At 37.4% G+C, this 17,222-nt stretch overlaps 1 protein-coding gene across 6 annotated transcripts in view; it reads right to left on the bottom strand.

The window, feature by feature from the left end:
- The window catches only part of LOC107724085 (histone-lysine N-methyltransferase 2B-like), a 32,777-nt gene that overhangs the window by 7,831 nt on the left and 7,724 nt on the right, over positions 1-17,222 (bottom strand). For 2 of the 6 annotated variants that reach the window (XM_016532859.1, XM_016532862.1), the window contains exons 3-28: positions 13,902-15,395; positions 13,438-13,625; positions 11,354-11,461; positions 11,117-11,273; positions 9,920-10,130; positions 9,711-9,763; positions 9,230-9,478; positions 8,997-9,091; positions 7,603-7,977; positions 6,929-7,042; positions 6,612-6,758; positions 5,547-5,639; positions 5,243-5,360; positions 4,393-4,506; positions 3,150-3,334; positions 2,935-3,033; positions 2,548-2,655; positions 2,314-2,390; positions 2,124-2,224; positions 1,959-2,041; positions 1,740-1,874; positions 1,348-1,506; positions 1,132-1,249; positions 968-1,046; positions 532-692; positions 210-368 (exon numbers count right to left, since the gene is read on the bottom strand). In XM_016532859.1, the coding sequence (XP_016388345.1) occupies positions 210-368; positions 532-692; positions 968-1,046; positions 1,132-1,249; positions 1,348-1,506; positions 1,740-1,874; positions 1,959-2,041; positions 2,124-2,224; positions 2,314-2,390; positions 2,548-2,655; positions 2,935-3,033; positions 3,150-3,334; positions 4,393-4,506; positions 5,243-5,360; positions 5,547-5,639; positions 6,612-6,758; positions 6,929-7,042; positions 7,603-7,977; positions 8,997-9,091; positions 9,230-9,478; positions 9,711-9,763; positions 9,920-10,130; positions 11,117-11,273; positions 11,354-11,461; positions 13,438-13,625; positions 13,902-15,395 (4,980 nt within the window). Of the gene's footprint in view, positions 1-209; positions 369-531; positions 693-967; positions 1,047-1,131; positions 1,250-1,347; positions 1,507-1,739; positions 1,875-1,958; positions 2,042-2,123; positions 2,225-2,313; positions 2,391-2,547; positions 2,656-2,934; positions 3,034-3,149; positions 3,335-3,907; positions 4,007-4,122; positions 4,308-4,392; positions 4,507-5,242; positions 5,361-5,546; positions 5,640-6,611; positions 6,759-6,928; positions 7,043-7,602; positions 7,978-8,996; positions 9,092-9,229; positions 9,479-9,710; positions 9,764-9,919; positions 10,131-11,116; positions 11,274-11,353; positions 11,462-13,437; positions 13,626-13,901; positions 15,396-17,222 lie in introns of all 6 variants that reach the window. The other 4 variants (XM_016532860.1, XM_016532861.1, XM_016532864.1 and 1 more) reach the window with 4 other exon arrangements.

Here is a 17,222-nt window from a genome sequence, read left to right as displayed (position 1 = left end):
TCTCAGGTTTCATTTAAATATCTTAAATGCGTTTAGAAGATTACCTTACGAAGATTAGTCTTATGGGTTTGAAATGACATGAAGGTGAGTAAATGACGACAATTTTCATTTTTGGCTGATTGATCCCCTGAATCACATTAAAATTTGATGTAATTTGATTTATTTGTTTGGTAAATGAACATAACTTCAAACTGATACAAAGATCTTACCTGGGGAAGGTAACGGTCTGGACATTCCCCCTGCTGGTCTCCTGCTGTGTGGATAGCCAGGAGCCTTGCCTCCGGCCCCTGAGTCTTGTTTGACTTGTTTGGAGGGGGTGCTGGGGGGCAGCCCAGGTGAAAAAGACTCACTATCTGTGCCATCCTCATCTATAAGACAGAGATATGAGTAGTCAGAATTAATAATAATTAAAAAAAAAAAACTTTTGAAAAATGAACACTAATTACACAGATTCCACACCATATTGGCCCTCTAACATTAATATTTAAAAAAAATGCATGAATAAAGACAGTTATATATGCATACACACACCATTGTAAGCTTTTGGACCGTGTACAATTGTGTGATTTTCTCCCTGATCCACCATGGAGATAGGAGCTTTGCATCGTGTTGATGGTTGCACCTCTGTCACTTTACAAGTGTACCGGCAACGCCTGCGAGGGTCAACGGTGCTCCAATACCATCTAGAACATCTGAAACCACATCAAATTATGTGAACAACTATGGCTCCTCATAATTCATAATTAAATAGGAATTAAAATGTCATCTGAAACTGATGCTAGTGTATTGTTCACAGTTCTGCTAAATTGATTTTACCTTGATTTCAGAGGAACAAGATGCCTTTTTTAAATTATTTCCTTGGACAATAAATATATTACAAAAAAAATGTGGATGACGCTTTGATAACCGATCAAAGACAACACCAAATTAATTAATTAATGATGACTTTAAACTTCATATTACTCACTGGTAACCAACTGGATACAATTTTCCAGAATTTGCAGACAGCTCCGTCAGAACACCAAGTTTTTGTACATGTAGAGAACCTGCATGGATACATAATAAAACACGTTAAACTTTCTCTTATTTTTAATGCACCACCAGAGGAAAAAACATCACCTGTTTACTCACCGATCATAACATTTACAGACTCTGGCTCCAAGCCTGTTAGAAATTTCCTACGCAGACTAATTCCATCAAAATCTACGTAGACCCTTCTGAGAACTTCAAACCCACTGCCTTGTTCAATCTACAAAAAGAAAAGCTTGTTTACATTCTTCACACTTCAATTATACAGTAACTGTAAAACATATCAGTTTTCCTCTGAGTTTTCTCAAACATACACACCTTATTGTTTATGAGGTCACGATGTTTGTAACAGTACACTTTCTTATCACACTGGAAGACACAGTTGCTGGCACGAGCACACATGAAGTGGTAGTTACTCTGACACGAGGTAAGACAACAGCCCACAGTCGCCCCTGTCTGGCCACACCGCTCACAGCGCTGGCAAAAAAGGTACAATTAATACATTTATTTCGCTAAAGCATATAATATTCTATTACTTAAGATTAAAAATGGTATAAAGACTGCACAATATAGAACCCCCAGGTTATTATGGCTATGGAACCCCTGAACTGGGCTTAAAATGTTTATTAATTTTATTTTGTTATTTTTCCTTTTACATCTTTGTTCAGTTTTTATCTAAATGACAATACTCTGCATCAGTTTATACCAACCATGAGGCGGCCCCTGGCGACAGCACTGTGGACATGCAGTAAAGCTCCTTTGACATCCCGCACCTCTGCCGACCACATGCAGCAGTTCACATGAGCCCATTCATTCTGTCCAATATACAGCAGCCTACCAGCATCCTACACATACAAAGACAATACAGCTCAAGTGAGCCAAACATGAGACTCATCTCTGAACACAGAACTGGTAAAGGCTTCACCTACATTCGGTTTGGCATCTCCATGTTGCTGGCAGAGGGAGCACTGTCTTTCATCCATGAAGAACTGAGAGTTCACATTCTGCAGATCTGTGGTTCATGAGAAACAAATTAACAAAAGAAACAAACAAGAGGATAGCATGAGCCATAAAGATAAAAAGACTGCACTTACCTTGAGATTTTGATTGAGGGTTTTCTGGCTCCTGCTCTTTGAGCCATTGTGCATAACTGTGTTCATCGCTGGGGGGAATTATGGCCTCAGGGAGCATACCGCTATGAAACAAAAGGGGCAAAATGAACCTTAACAACACAAACTTTGAATGCATGTAGCATATTAAAATAAGAAACATCAGGTTTCCTACCTTGGATATTCTTGCATATGACAGTTCCACGTTTTGGGGTCCTGACTGTTAAACCAGCTAAATACTTGTTCTACTAGCTGCAAAGACAACACAAAGACATTTAAAAGGAGCAAAATATGCAGCAAGATGAACTACAGCCTGTAATTATCACTCATACAATATGCATTGCATTAAAATGCTCAATAATAGCTGAACATCAGCAGCTATTGCAGGCTTACAGGAAAAACAAACTACCTTTATATAATACAATTTGGCTTGACCAGTGGGCCTTTGCTCCCCTAGAAGATATTCTTTTCTCAGCCTTTCCGCCATCACTGCCACCACATCCTCGTGAAATGCTTTCTGAAAGACCAGGGTAAACTGCTTTTAGTTACTGTTTTATACACATAAAACAGTTTAACTGATGCCAAAACTCTCAACTGTGATTTCAGACTTAAATATATTAATAGACTGAGAAATTCAATAGTTCTCCAATAGCTTTGGATTGAATATAAACTATAGAGTATTAGAGTATTAAGGATATAGTAATGTTAGAATGCATAGAATCCTTCTCTGTTGTTCTGTTGTCATAACTAAATTAAATCAATTCATAACTAGCTTCACATGTATAAGAGATCTCACCAGTGAAGTGTACAGGCCATTCTCCAGCTTCTGCTCTACAGGATGCAGACAACAGCCTGACCGCTCCTTTACAACCTCAAAATCTGGACACACCTCACACTGTTGAAATACACACAAAGCACATTTGATTCACCAGGACACTGCAAAAGTATGAACAGATACATTGTTTGGCTTCAAGGGAACACTGTTAGTAAACAGGCAGCTGAAAACTTTACCTGTGCACACATGAGGTGGCTGATGGTCGGGGAACTCTTCAATCCATTCATGATCTTCTCCAGACCGCTCCTCAAAACGTCCTGAACAACGTCCTGCCAACCGCTGCGGAATCTCTTACTGCAGGGAGCACAGGAGAACACCAGACTCTTCCCCCGCAGACGACGCAGGATCTCATACAGATCATCTGAAAAAGTAAAAGGTACGATGGAAATACAAGACAACGTACTATGTAGTGCTGGGCGGTATACCGGTTCATACCGAGTACCGGTGTTTATTTTTGTTAGGATATGAATTTTTAAAATACCGCAACAACGTTCGGAACTCGACACTGTTTGAAAAACCTTAACTATGGTTCAGTTGCTCCAAAGCAACCACATAGCCGCTCTTTAGTGTTAGATGCATGTTGATTTTATCAGACGATGCCGCGATTATAAGTGAGAGGTGACTCCTGGTTAACATTAAAAGGGGTCGTGTTTAGTCACTAGTCACAATATTCACTCATCATGACAGTAAAATAGGTCATTCAAGTCAATATACTGCAGTATTTCCTCTCTCAATCAGTAGAAAATATGGTTAACACCCGGTCATGCATGAAAAAAAAAAATACCATCATGTGCCGTGAAACCGGTATAATTTTGGAAAATACCATGATATAAATTTTTGGTCATACCTCCCAGCACTACTAGGATGTTATGGGCACCTAGTGTGTCATGTACCTTAACTTAGTGTCAGGTGTTCTACCTATAAGAGATCTCACCAGTGAAGTGTACAGGCCATTCTCCAGCTTCTGCTCTACAGGATGCAGACAACAGCCTGACCGCTCCTTTACAACCTCAAAATCTGGACACACCTCACACTGTTGAAATACACACAAAGCACATTTGATTCACCAGGACACTGCAAAAGTATGAACAGATACATTGTTTGGCTTCAAGGGAACACTGTTAGTAAACAGGCAGCTGAAAACTTTACCTGTGCACACATGAGGTGGCTGATGGTCGGGGAACTCTTCAATCCATTCATGATCTTCTCCAGACCGCTCCTCAAAACGTCCTGAACAACGTCCTGCCAACCACTGCGGAATCTCTTACTGCAGGGAGCACAGGAGAACACCAGACTTTTCCCCCGCAGACGACACAGGATCTCATACAAATCATCTGAAAAAGTAAAAGGTAGGAAGGAAATACAAGACAAAGTACTAAGTGAGGGATCAGTGAGGCACTGAAAATGGACACATCCTACCTGTGAGCCCCTCACATTTGGGATGGACCCAGTGGGCACATCGGGCACACTGCATCATGCTGCTGTCAAACTCATGTTCCTCGTAGCACTTCAGACACACAGTGCAGAAGTTCCCTGAAAACACACATAAAACAAATTACAACAATGCAAAATCAGACATTAGGATTTTTAGAGTAACTGAGGTCATTACCATCAAATCTGAATATAATTTGCAACTATAATAGTATACTATATATATATATATACACAAATATGTAAGATTGATTGTTTATGATTTAGTGCCCTGCCAGCTACCATGGCTATAGATAATAAAAATATAATATAAATATAATAAAACTATATTATATATATATATATATACATATATTAATATATTATAATTATAATATAAATATAAATAAAATAGATAAATAACTAAACTATATAAAACAACAAAAATAATTACTAAAGGGTTTATTTGATTAAAACCCAAAACTAAATCTGGTCTCACTTCAATAATCTTTTCATAAGAATAAACTGAAAAGTGAAGACTCCTAGAAGAGTTCAAGACATCAGAGTCCTATAGTGCCGTTCAAAAGTTTGGGATCAGTACGATTTTTTATGTTTTTTAAAGAAGTTTCTTTGCTGCATTTATTTGATCAAAAATACAGAAAAAAAAAGTAATTCAATGAAATATTACTGTAATTTAAACTAACAGTTTTCTATTTTAATATACTTTAAAATATAATTTATTCAGTTATGAGACACTGAAGACTAGAGTAATGGCTGATAAATATATATATAAAAAGAATTACGTTATTTAATTAATATAATATAAAAACAATCAGACAAGATTTTTGCATTGTCAAACCTTTGCTATGGAGTTTGCTACAGTCAGGGCAGAGTTCCAGCTCATGGTTCCAGGACGTGTCCGAGGACTTCCCAGGTGTCACACCACAGCTCTTACACCTAATACACAGCATACAAATCTACAAAGAAACAAAGCAAACTTTATCGATGGACCAATAACATACTAAAAAAACACTACAAAAACTTAATGTACTTACTATTCTCACTGTACATATAATTCAAACGGAATTGTGTGACAAACTAGGAGAAAATTAAAACTATGATTTTTGTGGCTTGTGGCACCCTGTGGGAGGGAAATAACTCACCCATGAGGTGTTCATTTTGACAGGTTTGGGATATGTGGGTCCTAAACAGGATGGATGGTAGCAGTACATGCATCTCTTGCACTGCAAAACTGGCTAAATGGGGAAGAACAGAACATCTGCTGTCAAATTAGGGCTGGACGATATGGCCAAAATTGATATCACGATATATTTCTTAATTTCGGTCGATACGATATAATTCCGATATCGATATGAACACTATTTATCTGAAATAGAAATCTTTTGTAACATTATAAATGCCTTTATCATCACTTTTGATCAATTTTAAGCATCCTTGCTAAATAAAAGTATAATTTCTATAATTTCTTTCCCCTGCTTGGTGAGCAGAAGAGAATTCTTTAAAAAAAAACAAAAAAACCTTAAAAATCTTACTGTTCAAAAACTTTTGACTGGTAGTGTAGGCTGATTATTCTTATAGATTGAAACAAATGTGCTTCAGCCAGAAAAAAAGGGTATGAAAAGTGCTCCGAGTCGCTGCAGAAAACAAAAAAATTGAACAACAAAAACTGGAAATGTTGCTGGAGACGGGCTTATTTAAAATGAAAACTCATTCTCTGCCAGCAGGAGGCGCTTTTAGAGTGATAGAACTAGCGGTTTCTCCAGTAATGGCTGTAATCAAAGCAGCTCCGCTCATGAATGCTACTTTATCAGATAAAATGAAAATGTCATTGAAACTTTTCTGAAGACAGTCGGTTCCCTTCACAGATACATTTATATAAAACACCCGCGACATTTTTTGATTTTGAAACGTGCAGTGCTCATGTTTATTCAACGAAGTCAAACGGCACAAATAAATCAATGTATGGGAAACACTGGTAATGTATATTGAAATATCGGAAATGTGTTTAAAAATCATATCACCGTTATTGAAAAAAATTATATCGCGATACATATTGATATTGAATTATTGTCCAGCCCTATGTCAAATATATATATACACTTGCATGGCTCTTTCTTTTACAATATATCTTCTTCTGCAAATAAAAAACTGTAGGTCTGCTTCCATAACTATTCTATATTAGTTCTAAATTTAAAAGTGTAAAGCACCTTTGCTTGCTTGCTCTTGCGGCCACAAACATGGCAGAACTTGCAGCGTCGGCAGCACCAGTTCTCCTTGTTCTCCTCCTTTGGACGGTCGTCCGGTGGCAGGCAGAAATGGTGAAAAGGCTCACAGCACATCTGACAGTAGATCATCTGGGAAAGGGAACAATTAATCTCAAAATTAAATAAGGATCCACTTTTGTTCTTCAGCATAAAATGAAAATGGACATGACCACTGTCATGCTGTAGTACTGTGTTATGACAGAAATAGTGTGGGTGATGATTCAGAGGTATTGAGTGATGTAATCAGAGCTGGATCTTACATCATGCTGGCCTTTGCTGGCACAGAGCAGACACACAAACTGGGGCATGATGGGGACTGAAGTGAGAATACTCAATCCTCCCATCAACCACACATTCTGGATGTGACAGTCTTCCTGCATAAAGTAACAAAAACATTTTGTTAAAATAACAATAAAAAAAATAAAAAGAGAGAAAAAAGTTTGATAGTCAGTTTTGGGAATTATAAATATATTCTGACATGTAATTTTTCTTCAGAAAAGTTATGAAAAAGCCACTAAATTTTATCACGTAAAACTATTATTTTTTATTGATTAAAATTGTATGTGTGTGCGTGTGTGTATATATATATATATATAGACAGATAGATAGCCTTAGCTTATGATGTTTATTAAAAAATTTTTTATTGTAATAATACTACACAATATTACTGTTTTACTATATTTTTTATCAAATAATTACAGCCTTGGTGAGCATAAGAGACTTCTTTCAAAAACAATTAAAATTATTACATTTAAAATCTTTAAAAAATAAAAAATCGTAATCATTCCAAACTTTTAATGGCTAATAAGGTCCTAATTGAATTATATTAATTCAAACTTCATGCGTTTTGGATGAATAATCTATACTTAACCACAACACCCAAAAAACTAAGCTTCTGGTTTTATAGAACACTCATTGAAATCTCAGTGCTGACCTTGAAGTCCACACGAATCTTGTTCATTGTCCCCTGTGACAGCTTGCCCCTCTGGGTGCAGCCATTGACCTGTGGAGTCAGAACACTGGACGGAGTGTGCTCCACCGAAGTCTGAGAATGAGTAAGAGAGGAGCAATGAGTAAAAGCTTGCTCCTCTTCCACCACTTCACACATCACTTTCTGTGAGTGTGTGCTGTCGCATTCAGTAAGCGGGATTGCTAATCCCAAATGGGCCGCTTGCACAACACTGGCTGGAAGCCTCTCCAGCCGCAACTGCAGCCTGCGCCCATGCTTGAGGGAGGGACTTCCTGTGGGGGTGAAGGGATGGTGGGTTGGTGCTGGTGGGTCCGAGGATGATGATGGTTCAAGTGGCTCCTGTGTGAATGTCAAAAAAACCAAAAGAATAGGGGGTATATGGAGGGGAGCAGCATTATAGTGGGACCACATCACAAGCAGGAAAAAGTTTTGATAAAAAGTGGGCAAAGGAAGACCATCACCAAAACAGAGCATGAGAAGAAATGAGAAGGCAGACAGCAGAGGGAAGCATTTCCATCACCATCAGAACTGTAGATGTTCAGAACAACAAAGGCAAGAGTAATACTAGTCCAACAATGTCCTAACCAGGCAGAACGTTATGAGCAAGTACAGTTCTTTGATGTCTAAATTTTTGTCCTAACCAGTGGCAACCACAAAAAACAATATGTGCATATTTACATTTCAATTATTCTCGCTAAGGTAAATAAAGAAATTACTTAATGCCAGAAACTTTATGTAACACCTGATTAGAACAAATGGTTATACTGTAGTTGTGGAAAGACAGGAAGAACCGCTTCTAGGAACAGGGTAAAAAGCCTTTTTTTTTAAAAACAGAGAAAGACATGAGATGAATCAAGTTTGTTACCAAATGAAGAAGTTAAAGAGGATGACATTTCAGAGATGATTCAGGAATTGGATTAGTTGGGGGGGGATTAAAGGAATGAAGAATTAAAACAGTATCATTTTCATCATAAAACAGTAATTAGTTAGTTAGTTATCAAGTTAGTTAGTTGTCATTTTCAAATCCTGTAAAAAATAAACAATACTGTAAAATATGTGATTTGATTTTACAGTGAAATACTACAATTACAACATATTATAATATTATTATTTTTAATTTGTATATTATTTATTTTTTTATTCATTATATTTTTATTATTACAACATTTGTGGACAAATTGTACAGCCCTACAAACAACCCCAGCAAACGTGGAGCTTAAAAAATTGATTGGACTTTTTTCCCCCCAAACTGATGCATTCCTTGACCAAATATATCGGTTGATTATTGATTATAGCTTGATTAATTGTCAGACATTTTTCCATTTTGAGATCATCAAAATCGAGACGAGTTACCATACCTTATCATTTCTGCGTTGGGCCCAAAAAGCTCTGTAAAGCCCTTGCTGTTTCTGCTTTGTTGCCTCTTCTGGAGCAGTTACAGAAGTAGCCACTTCTGGAAAGTAGTTCAAAGTATTGGTTTGGCCTCAGAGAAACTGGTTTTACATGATCAAGCCAACATATCTCAACTCAAAGACAAAGAAAGAGCTGTCCAATGAATATATTATTTTAAGTGTTGATATAAAATTCATACCACTTGATTGAGTCTTTTGGGTCCCGCTGGCCTTTGTCTTTTCAGAGCTGACACTCTGTGTCTCTGTGTCAGAGGAGTCGTACCCCAGCAGTTTTCTGTAGGACTGAGGAGTAACTTGTCGTCTGGGCTGCCTCCTAGTGGGGCTGAACTGGGCCTGGCCTGTTCCATCATCTCCCCCTTCCTCCTCGTTTTCTTCTTCACTGCCGTTCATGCCAGCGGCCACTGATGGCCGGCGCCGCTTCATCTGGACTGCGTCAAAGAGAGGTGGTCAAATAAAATGAACAAATCTGCACGCATAACCAAAAGGCAAGCCAACTTCGTCTGCTTATGTTGGTGGGTACCAGTAGTTTTAACTGCAATATTTGAAATCACATACATTTGATTCACTTTATTGATATATTTTGTTCACATTTTGCATTCTGAGAGGTTGATAATGAATTGCTAAAAAATAATTTAAATTTTAAATAGGCAAGTAGAGTACCTTTGTTAAATCGTCCCATTTTGTTCCGCTCAATCAGCACACACTTCTTTAGGCTGTTAAAAAATTTGAAAAACAAGTCCAAAATAGGATCAAATACTGAAAACACGTTTAAAAAAGGGAAAAAAGTAATGTATGATGTGACCCCTTTAAAAGCTGGGAAAGGTTTACTCCATTGGCTACCATGTAATTGACACTATTCGTTCACTTACACACAGCTCTGCCGTTTCTTGTTGGGTCCTCCAAATTTGGGCTTGTCCAGACAGAACACACACCTCCTGCAGTCCTCCAGCCGATTGCAGCCCTTGCAGCGCATGCAGCGTTTTAGCCGACAGCCAAAGGCTGTGCTTTCGTACCTGCGTCTAATTGTCAGCTTCGGCTCAACAGATTCTTCACTCTCAGCTTCTGAGTGAGATGCAACATCTTGAAGAGCCAGAAGGGGCAGATGGAAGAGGGAGAGAGAGGCAAAAGAAAGCATCTAACATAAGAATAAGGGCATTTTGGGCATGTCAAAGTTGGGTTTAGAAAGAAATAAAGTTAACACTGCCTTCTAGACATTACCTAGATACAATACCACAAGTTGGCATTTCACAATTATTATTAGATAATAATTGAGCAGTTTAAATTGCAATCACATGTTGCCAATTAATTTTTCAATTAAGGGAAAAAGATATATCCTAAAATGTGGATTTTTGTGTTTTTACTTTTATGTTTTTGTGCAGTAGTGCATTATGTGAGCTCTCCAAACAACCTCCAAACAATGCAGTTTGCATGTGTTGTGCATTATGAATGCAACACACTCCAGGATAATTTTATTTTCACATTTACTTAATTACAAAACCTTTGGCCATTACATGCTAGCATATTAAAAAATTATGAGAACATTGCTGCTTCACAAAATATCAAGTTAGAGTTAAGAGTTTAATGCAGAATTACATTATTATTGCATGCAATTATACTAAATTAAATGACTAATAATAGTAATAATACTAAACATACTATGCATGTGGGCAATAATCATAATGCAATAATGGAAAGTGGTTCAAAAAGAGAGATATTTTAGGAATTATACATTAAATAATAAAAAAAAATATTTTAGAATATTTTTATTTGGAATATTATAAATATTTATAATAGAATATCTGTATTTACAACACTTTGCATTTGTTATATTTATCATTAAATATATTTTTTTAAATCATTCTACCCTCTCTACAATTTGTTTACAAAGCCTTAAAGGAAATCATACATTTTATGCTTCCAAGCCCAGCGTGAACGCATATTACAATAACACTGTAACTAACATGAACAAAATATACAATTTCCAGGTCAAAAGAGCCCAGATGTCTCCGTGAGCAACTGTCACTTATAATGGATGCGGACAGAATGAGGAAAGGAGAGGTGTGTACCCTCTTCGGCAGGAGAAGCAATGATCCCCTCTCTCTCATGCAGAGGAAGGGCGCTGAGCCTTGGAATGTCGTCGGGAACCATGGCACGTGGTTGTCCCAGTGCCACCGCTGCTGCTCGACACACATGCTTTATACGCGGACCACCGATCAATTGCTCCTATGAAGTTAAAAGGGCATAACGGTAACTCACGATCCAACTAAAAAAGCTGTAGAGCAATATTTTGTATTGAAGCATACCTGTGGAGCACTCTCTGGGTTAGCTGGGACTACTCTCTTCCCCCTCTTTCTGCCTATCTGCATGACTGCTGCGGATCTATCTCTTACTCTCACAGAGTTAGACAGAAGCTGCAGAGCATAAACACCATCGTAAGTATAATTATACAGAGTACTGTGGCATTCACAAAGATAAAAAAAGACTTAATATGTTTATAAGTGTCGGTAAAACTTTTTTTTTAACGTGTCCTTGTTACACGTTACATGTAATTACTATTATAATAACAATTAATTATGCATAATTAATTAGTAACCCTAAACCAAACCCTAATCCTAAACGTATAGTAAGTACTAAGGATGTGCGCGACGACTAATTTGACTGTCGTTTAAACTTAAAACACAAGTCAAAAACAATAGGAAATTTGATCAAGGAATAGCATTAAAACAGCTTTTAAAAACATATTCATCATGTAGGCTATATCATCTAAAAACATAACGAACAAAAAGAAAAACAGGACCTGAGGCGGTTAACAATTCCTGCACTTGAAAAAACGCACTCTGCAGGAACTGAAGACTTAGGCACGCAGAGATAACGAAAAGCAAGCCAACAGAATTTCGGAAAGCGCCTGTACATCCCGCACCACCACCGAAGTGGGTGTTCGTTAGAGGAATAGACGGCGTGGACGGGATAGCAGCGGCGGCGGGCTGTAGTGAATGACGTGATTGACATTAGCTGGTTTTGGCTAGTCTCTAAGCTATCGCCTACCTGCCTGTATTGAATATGATTACGCATCGCTCCAGTAGAGTTATTGTAAGCCAATTTGACATTACACAGTTTACACAAAACTTTTCCGTTTCCTTCTAATTCAAAATAATCCCACACCTTGCTCGTCTTTCGCGTGGTCACTTTTGAGCTTGCCACAACTGACACGAAGAAAACTCATTTTATTATTTTTCAAATGCTTTATTTTATCTTGTTATTTCAAATGTTTTAAATGTAATAATGGTAATTTGATGGTAATATAAAATTATGGTAATTTGAATGATAATTATGTTTTTGTTTCTTTTTCTGTCGTGTAATCGACTATTGTTTTCAGTGTCGACTAGTAAGAGCTGTACAGTTTAGTCGACTAGACCCGCACATCCCTAGTAAGTACATACAGTATAGTTAATTAATATTATTCAGCACTTAAATGTATAATTACACTGTAAAAAGGACACCTTAAAATAAAGTGTTATTTAGAAGAAATTTTTTTTTCTTCACACTAAGATAAAGAACAACAAAAAATAAAGTTTGGAGTCAACAAAAAAAAATTTTTTTTTTATGTTTTCAAAACAAGTCTTATGCTCACCAAGGTTGATCAATTAAATATTTTTTAAAGTTGACTTTTTACAGTAATATTGTAAAATAAAGTGTTATTTAGAAGAAAAAAAAACATTCTTCACACTAAGATATTAAGAACAACAAAAAATAAATGTTTGGGGTCAACAATTTTTTTTTTTTTTTTATGTTTTCAAAAGTCTTTTATGCTCACCAAGGCTGATCAATAATATATTTTTTAAAGATGACTTTTTACAGTAATATTGTAAAATATTATTACAATTTAAACATTTTCTATTTGAATATATTTTAGAATTGCATTTTTTTTCCTATGATGACACTTTGTTAGCCGAATTTTCAGCATAATCACTCCAGTCCTTAGTGTCACATGATCTGTCAGAAATCCTTTTAATATGCTGATCTGGTGCTCAGGAAACATGTTTTTATTATTCTCAATGTTGAAAACAGTTCTGCTACTTAACATTTTTGTGGAAACTGATAAATTTTCGTCAGGATTCTTTGATGAACAGCATTTGACAGAAAAATCCTTTTTAACATTCTAAATGTTTTTACTATCACTTTTGATCAATTTTATGCACCTTTGCTGAATAAAATAATAATTTTAATTTAATAAAAAGAAATTGTACTGACACCAAACTTTGAATGCCCCTCAAATGAGTCTTTGAAAACAAAAACACTCAGTTCACCCATCTTATGAATATTGTCAGAACTTGTCAAATACATAGCGACTTGTACAAATGCAACAAAGCACTGTTTGTATTCTGACCTGAGCTGATTTGAGCTGTTTCTGTTGGTCGATTTTAATCAGTTGGACTCTTGCTCTCTTCAGCAGGTGGAACATCCTCTTATTGGCCCCGGAAATACTCATTCTCTGGGTGTTTCCACCTTGCTCCACCATCATCTGGGCACTTTGTGCAGTCGTTTCAGTGGTGCCTTCAAGGCTGGTAGTCTCTACTGAAGGAATAAATTACCCCAGGATTAGGAGGAAGAGAAAAGAACAGACCAAAACATATGGAGAGGTTTTGTTGTTGTTGTTGTTGTTTGCTTTATTAGCATAATAACATTGATTTCATCTTTAATCTTGTGCATGTAAAGTACTTATTGTCTTTTTTTTTTTTCTTTTTTTTACTGTAAAGCACTTTTAGGTGCATTCCTTGCATAAAAGGTAGTCTACAAATAATTTAGTATTATTAGTGGCATAATACTCAAACATGACAGAAAAAGCCCTACCATTCTCCTTAGCAGGGCCTTCTGCCAAAGATGCAAGCGGCATCTGATCAGAGAGTTCCCCAACATGTATGGTTACTTTTGGCACCACTCCTGGAGAATACATGTCCTGCAATTTGAGATCAGACTTTCTTCCTCCCACATCAAGGGTCCCTCCCTCAGAACCGTCCTTTGTTAGTTTGGAGCTTGCACTGGCAATCCTCTCCATCCTTCGTTTTGTCAGGCATGCTGTGAGCTTCTTCAATTTCCAGTATATCTTATAGTGGTCAGCAGATTGGCCAGGTCTCCTACCCCTCCCGCGAGGACCACCAGACAGCCTAGAGGAACTCAAAATGGGTTTGACGCCTTGAGATCGCACCTTTTCCGAAACACCTTTTTCATCGTTGTTTAGGATCAGCGGTTCTTGTGCGGTCTTCGGCTTGCTTCCGGAATGAAGGGTTTGGAGCTCAATATTCGGTTTCCCGAGATCTGTTGGGATCTCAGTAAGAGCTGGTTTCTTTGGGGAACCTCGTTCTGGAAGCGCAGACATGCGCTCATCATCCATGAACCTCTTCGGGACCTTGATGACCCGAGAAGATCGAGCACTAACAATTGGTCTAGTGGAGTGTTTAGGCTGTTCAGCTTGGCTTGCAGGCTTGGATCTCTCAATCTCTCCAACTGCCTGTTCCTGTCCTTCTACCGTTTGCAGCACATGTGTGGAGTCTGTCTCTAGAGCAAGTCGCTGTCTCTTTCTTGGCATGCTAGAGGCCTGTCCTTGACTGTGAGATACTTTGTGGCGCACCTCCTGTTGCAGTAACTTTCTTGGTCGCCTTACAAAAGGCTTCTTTTGGGAAGAACTTAAACTATCACTAAAAGAAGGTCCTGCATCTCCACCAAGAGATTCTAGAGGCTCCTTGTTTGCGTCTGTACTTCTGCCCCTTCTCTGTTTGGCCATTGGTTTTGAGGATACAGCAACTGCCTGATCACTAGCAGCCATTCCCTCTGTCTTTTTCCTGTGGGTCTTAGCATATTCTGTTGAAGCTCTTTGGTTTTGGAGGTCTCTAACTCTGGAAGCTCTCTCTTTACCTTTAACCAGTGTTAAACTCCACACTAATTTGCCCTGCCTCGTCCGTCTGTCTACTGCACTGGAACCACGCTTCTTTGACCTTCCAGTGATCTCCTCCTCTTCAAAAGCCCCATCAACATTTTCATAATTTTCTGTCTTTGAGGAGACCCATGTTCCCTCTTTCTGGTTCCTGAGTACCCTGTCATTTCTCTTACTTGAGCTGCCCTGTTTCAAATGTTCATCTTTATCCACAGATGGCCTTTGTGACTGTTCCGTTACTTTTTTGGTCACCTTCTTGGCTGCCAATTTAATAACCATTTTGGGCCTCACAGATTTTTGATCAGTTCTGGAAAATCTTTTGCCTTTCATGTCAGGTTTTTTCAATAGTAATGATTTTAGATTTGGCGCCAAAGGTGGCTTCACCTGTGAGGATGCCAGTTTAAGGGGTCTGCCTTTAGAAAAGAGATAGACAAAAATCTATTAAAACATTTTATTTTTAATAAACACAATAAAAGAGGCAAGAGAGCATAAACCATATAATTAATCATAGCAGTCTTTTGAAAAAATTATTTTACTGAATTATTCTCAATTAGGGGATGCATCGATATCAAACTTTTGGCAAATAATGATAAATAGATAATTATTTTGATATTTAAATATTTAAATAAAAATTCTAAACTCTTTTGTTAAAATGTTATTGTTAGTGGTTAAACGGATCATTGTTGATCCGTGATCCGTACGGACCAAGCCCCACGGTTTGGCACGCATGTGATCCGTGGATTAATTGCACAATTTAACCATAATAGAGTATAAGTTTATCATTTGTTCGTATTTACACAAGCAAGCAAATTTTAAACAATTCCAGAGAAAAAAGGCGAAAGGGAACTCGATTCGTCACTCGCGCGCTGTTCTCCACGCGCACAGCCGCACACACATTAAGCGCGCACACGCGTTTCAGACGGCGCACGAACACCGAACTGAATCCTCTTCTGAATCCTCTGAACAGACACATACACATAAAATTATGACAAAATACCTATCTCGACAATCATTCAATTAAACGCAGTCAGTCATGTCTCAAGTGAATGAAAACAGCCGAGAAAGAAATCGGTTGTGATGTGTATCATTATATCGGATTCGTGCATCAGGTTTTAAAGGGACAGCGGCCTATAAATACTGCTGCTGTCATTAATGATCATCAAACAACAAAACAGCTGTGATAAAAATCTATATTTAATTTATACAGTGAACACTATGCAGTGTTATTTCCCCTAATTATTGCATATCTGTCTTTGAATACTACCAACCTTATTTTATTTGTAACATATTCTGTTGTATTTATCCATGCTTGTAATTTGTGTAAAATGTTCATATTTTTACTGGCTGTTCTCTTGTCTCTTTAGTCATGTTTAAACTTTCTTAGTTAATCTAGTAGTATTTGCTGTGGTATCAAAGAAGTACTTTGCTTTAAGTAATAAATGGAAAGCAAGTTAAATTGAAATATTTTTATTTTCTTGCTTATCCGTAAAATGATCCGATCCGTAGGTCAAAAACCGTAATATGATCCGAGCCGTGAGATTTGTGATCCGTTGAACCACTAGTTATTGTATATTTATAAACAGTTGAAACTAGAATTAAGGCATAACACCATGTATGAAAAGATACATTTTCATTTTAAAATCTGTAAAGATTATAATTAATAATGTTATTTAAAATAATACTGTTACTAAAGATAAACATTAGGCGTAGGTAATCTTAATGTAAACACATGCATAAATTAATGCACAATTATATAGCCAATCAGCCGATAAACATCCAACATCAACCAATAAATAAGGAAAAACACAACTATCAGAGAATAACTAACATTGTGTACTAGGGATGCTCCGATCAGGATTTTTGCAGCCGATACGGAGTACCGATTTCTTGTCATGGTGATCGGCCGATACCGATGCCGATTCTGATGCTTCAAGCTTTATATAGACGGTTTCATCGGGCCTTGCCCAGCCCGAAGTTAACTTCCGTTCAGTGTTTGTTTATCAGTCTGGCTATGGCACTGGCTACAAACGCAGTTTAAGTTAAGGTGATGAGTAGACTGAAGTTGGGCTCAGGTGGTTGTGCTGTGTTTCCCATACATTTATTTATGGCGCTCGCGACAATATCAAAACTGACCGATTTTCCAAAAGGCTTCGTTGAATAAACATGAGCACGTACTGCACGTTTAAAAATCAAAACGAGGCGCGGGTGTTTTTATATCACTGTATTTCTGAAGGAAGACT

Source organism: Sinocyclocheilus rhinocerous, unplaced genomic scaffold, assembly GCF_001515625.1.
Source record: "Sinocyclocheilus rhinocerous isolate Xijiao unplaced genomic scaffold, SAMN03320098_v1.1 scaffold335, whole genome shotgun sequence".
Lineage (NCBI taxonomy): Eukaryota > Metazoa > Chordata > Actinopteri > Cypriniformes > Cyprinidae > Sinocyclocheilus > Sinocyclocheilus rhinocerous.
The sequence above is the reverse complement of the archived record's forward strand: the minus strand, read 5'-3'. Positions and strand labels throughout refer to the sequence as shown.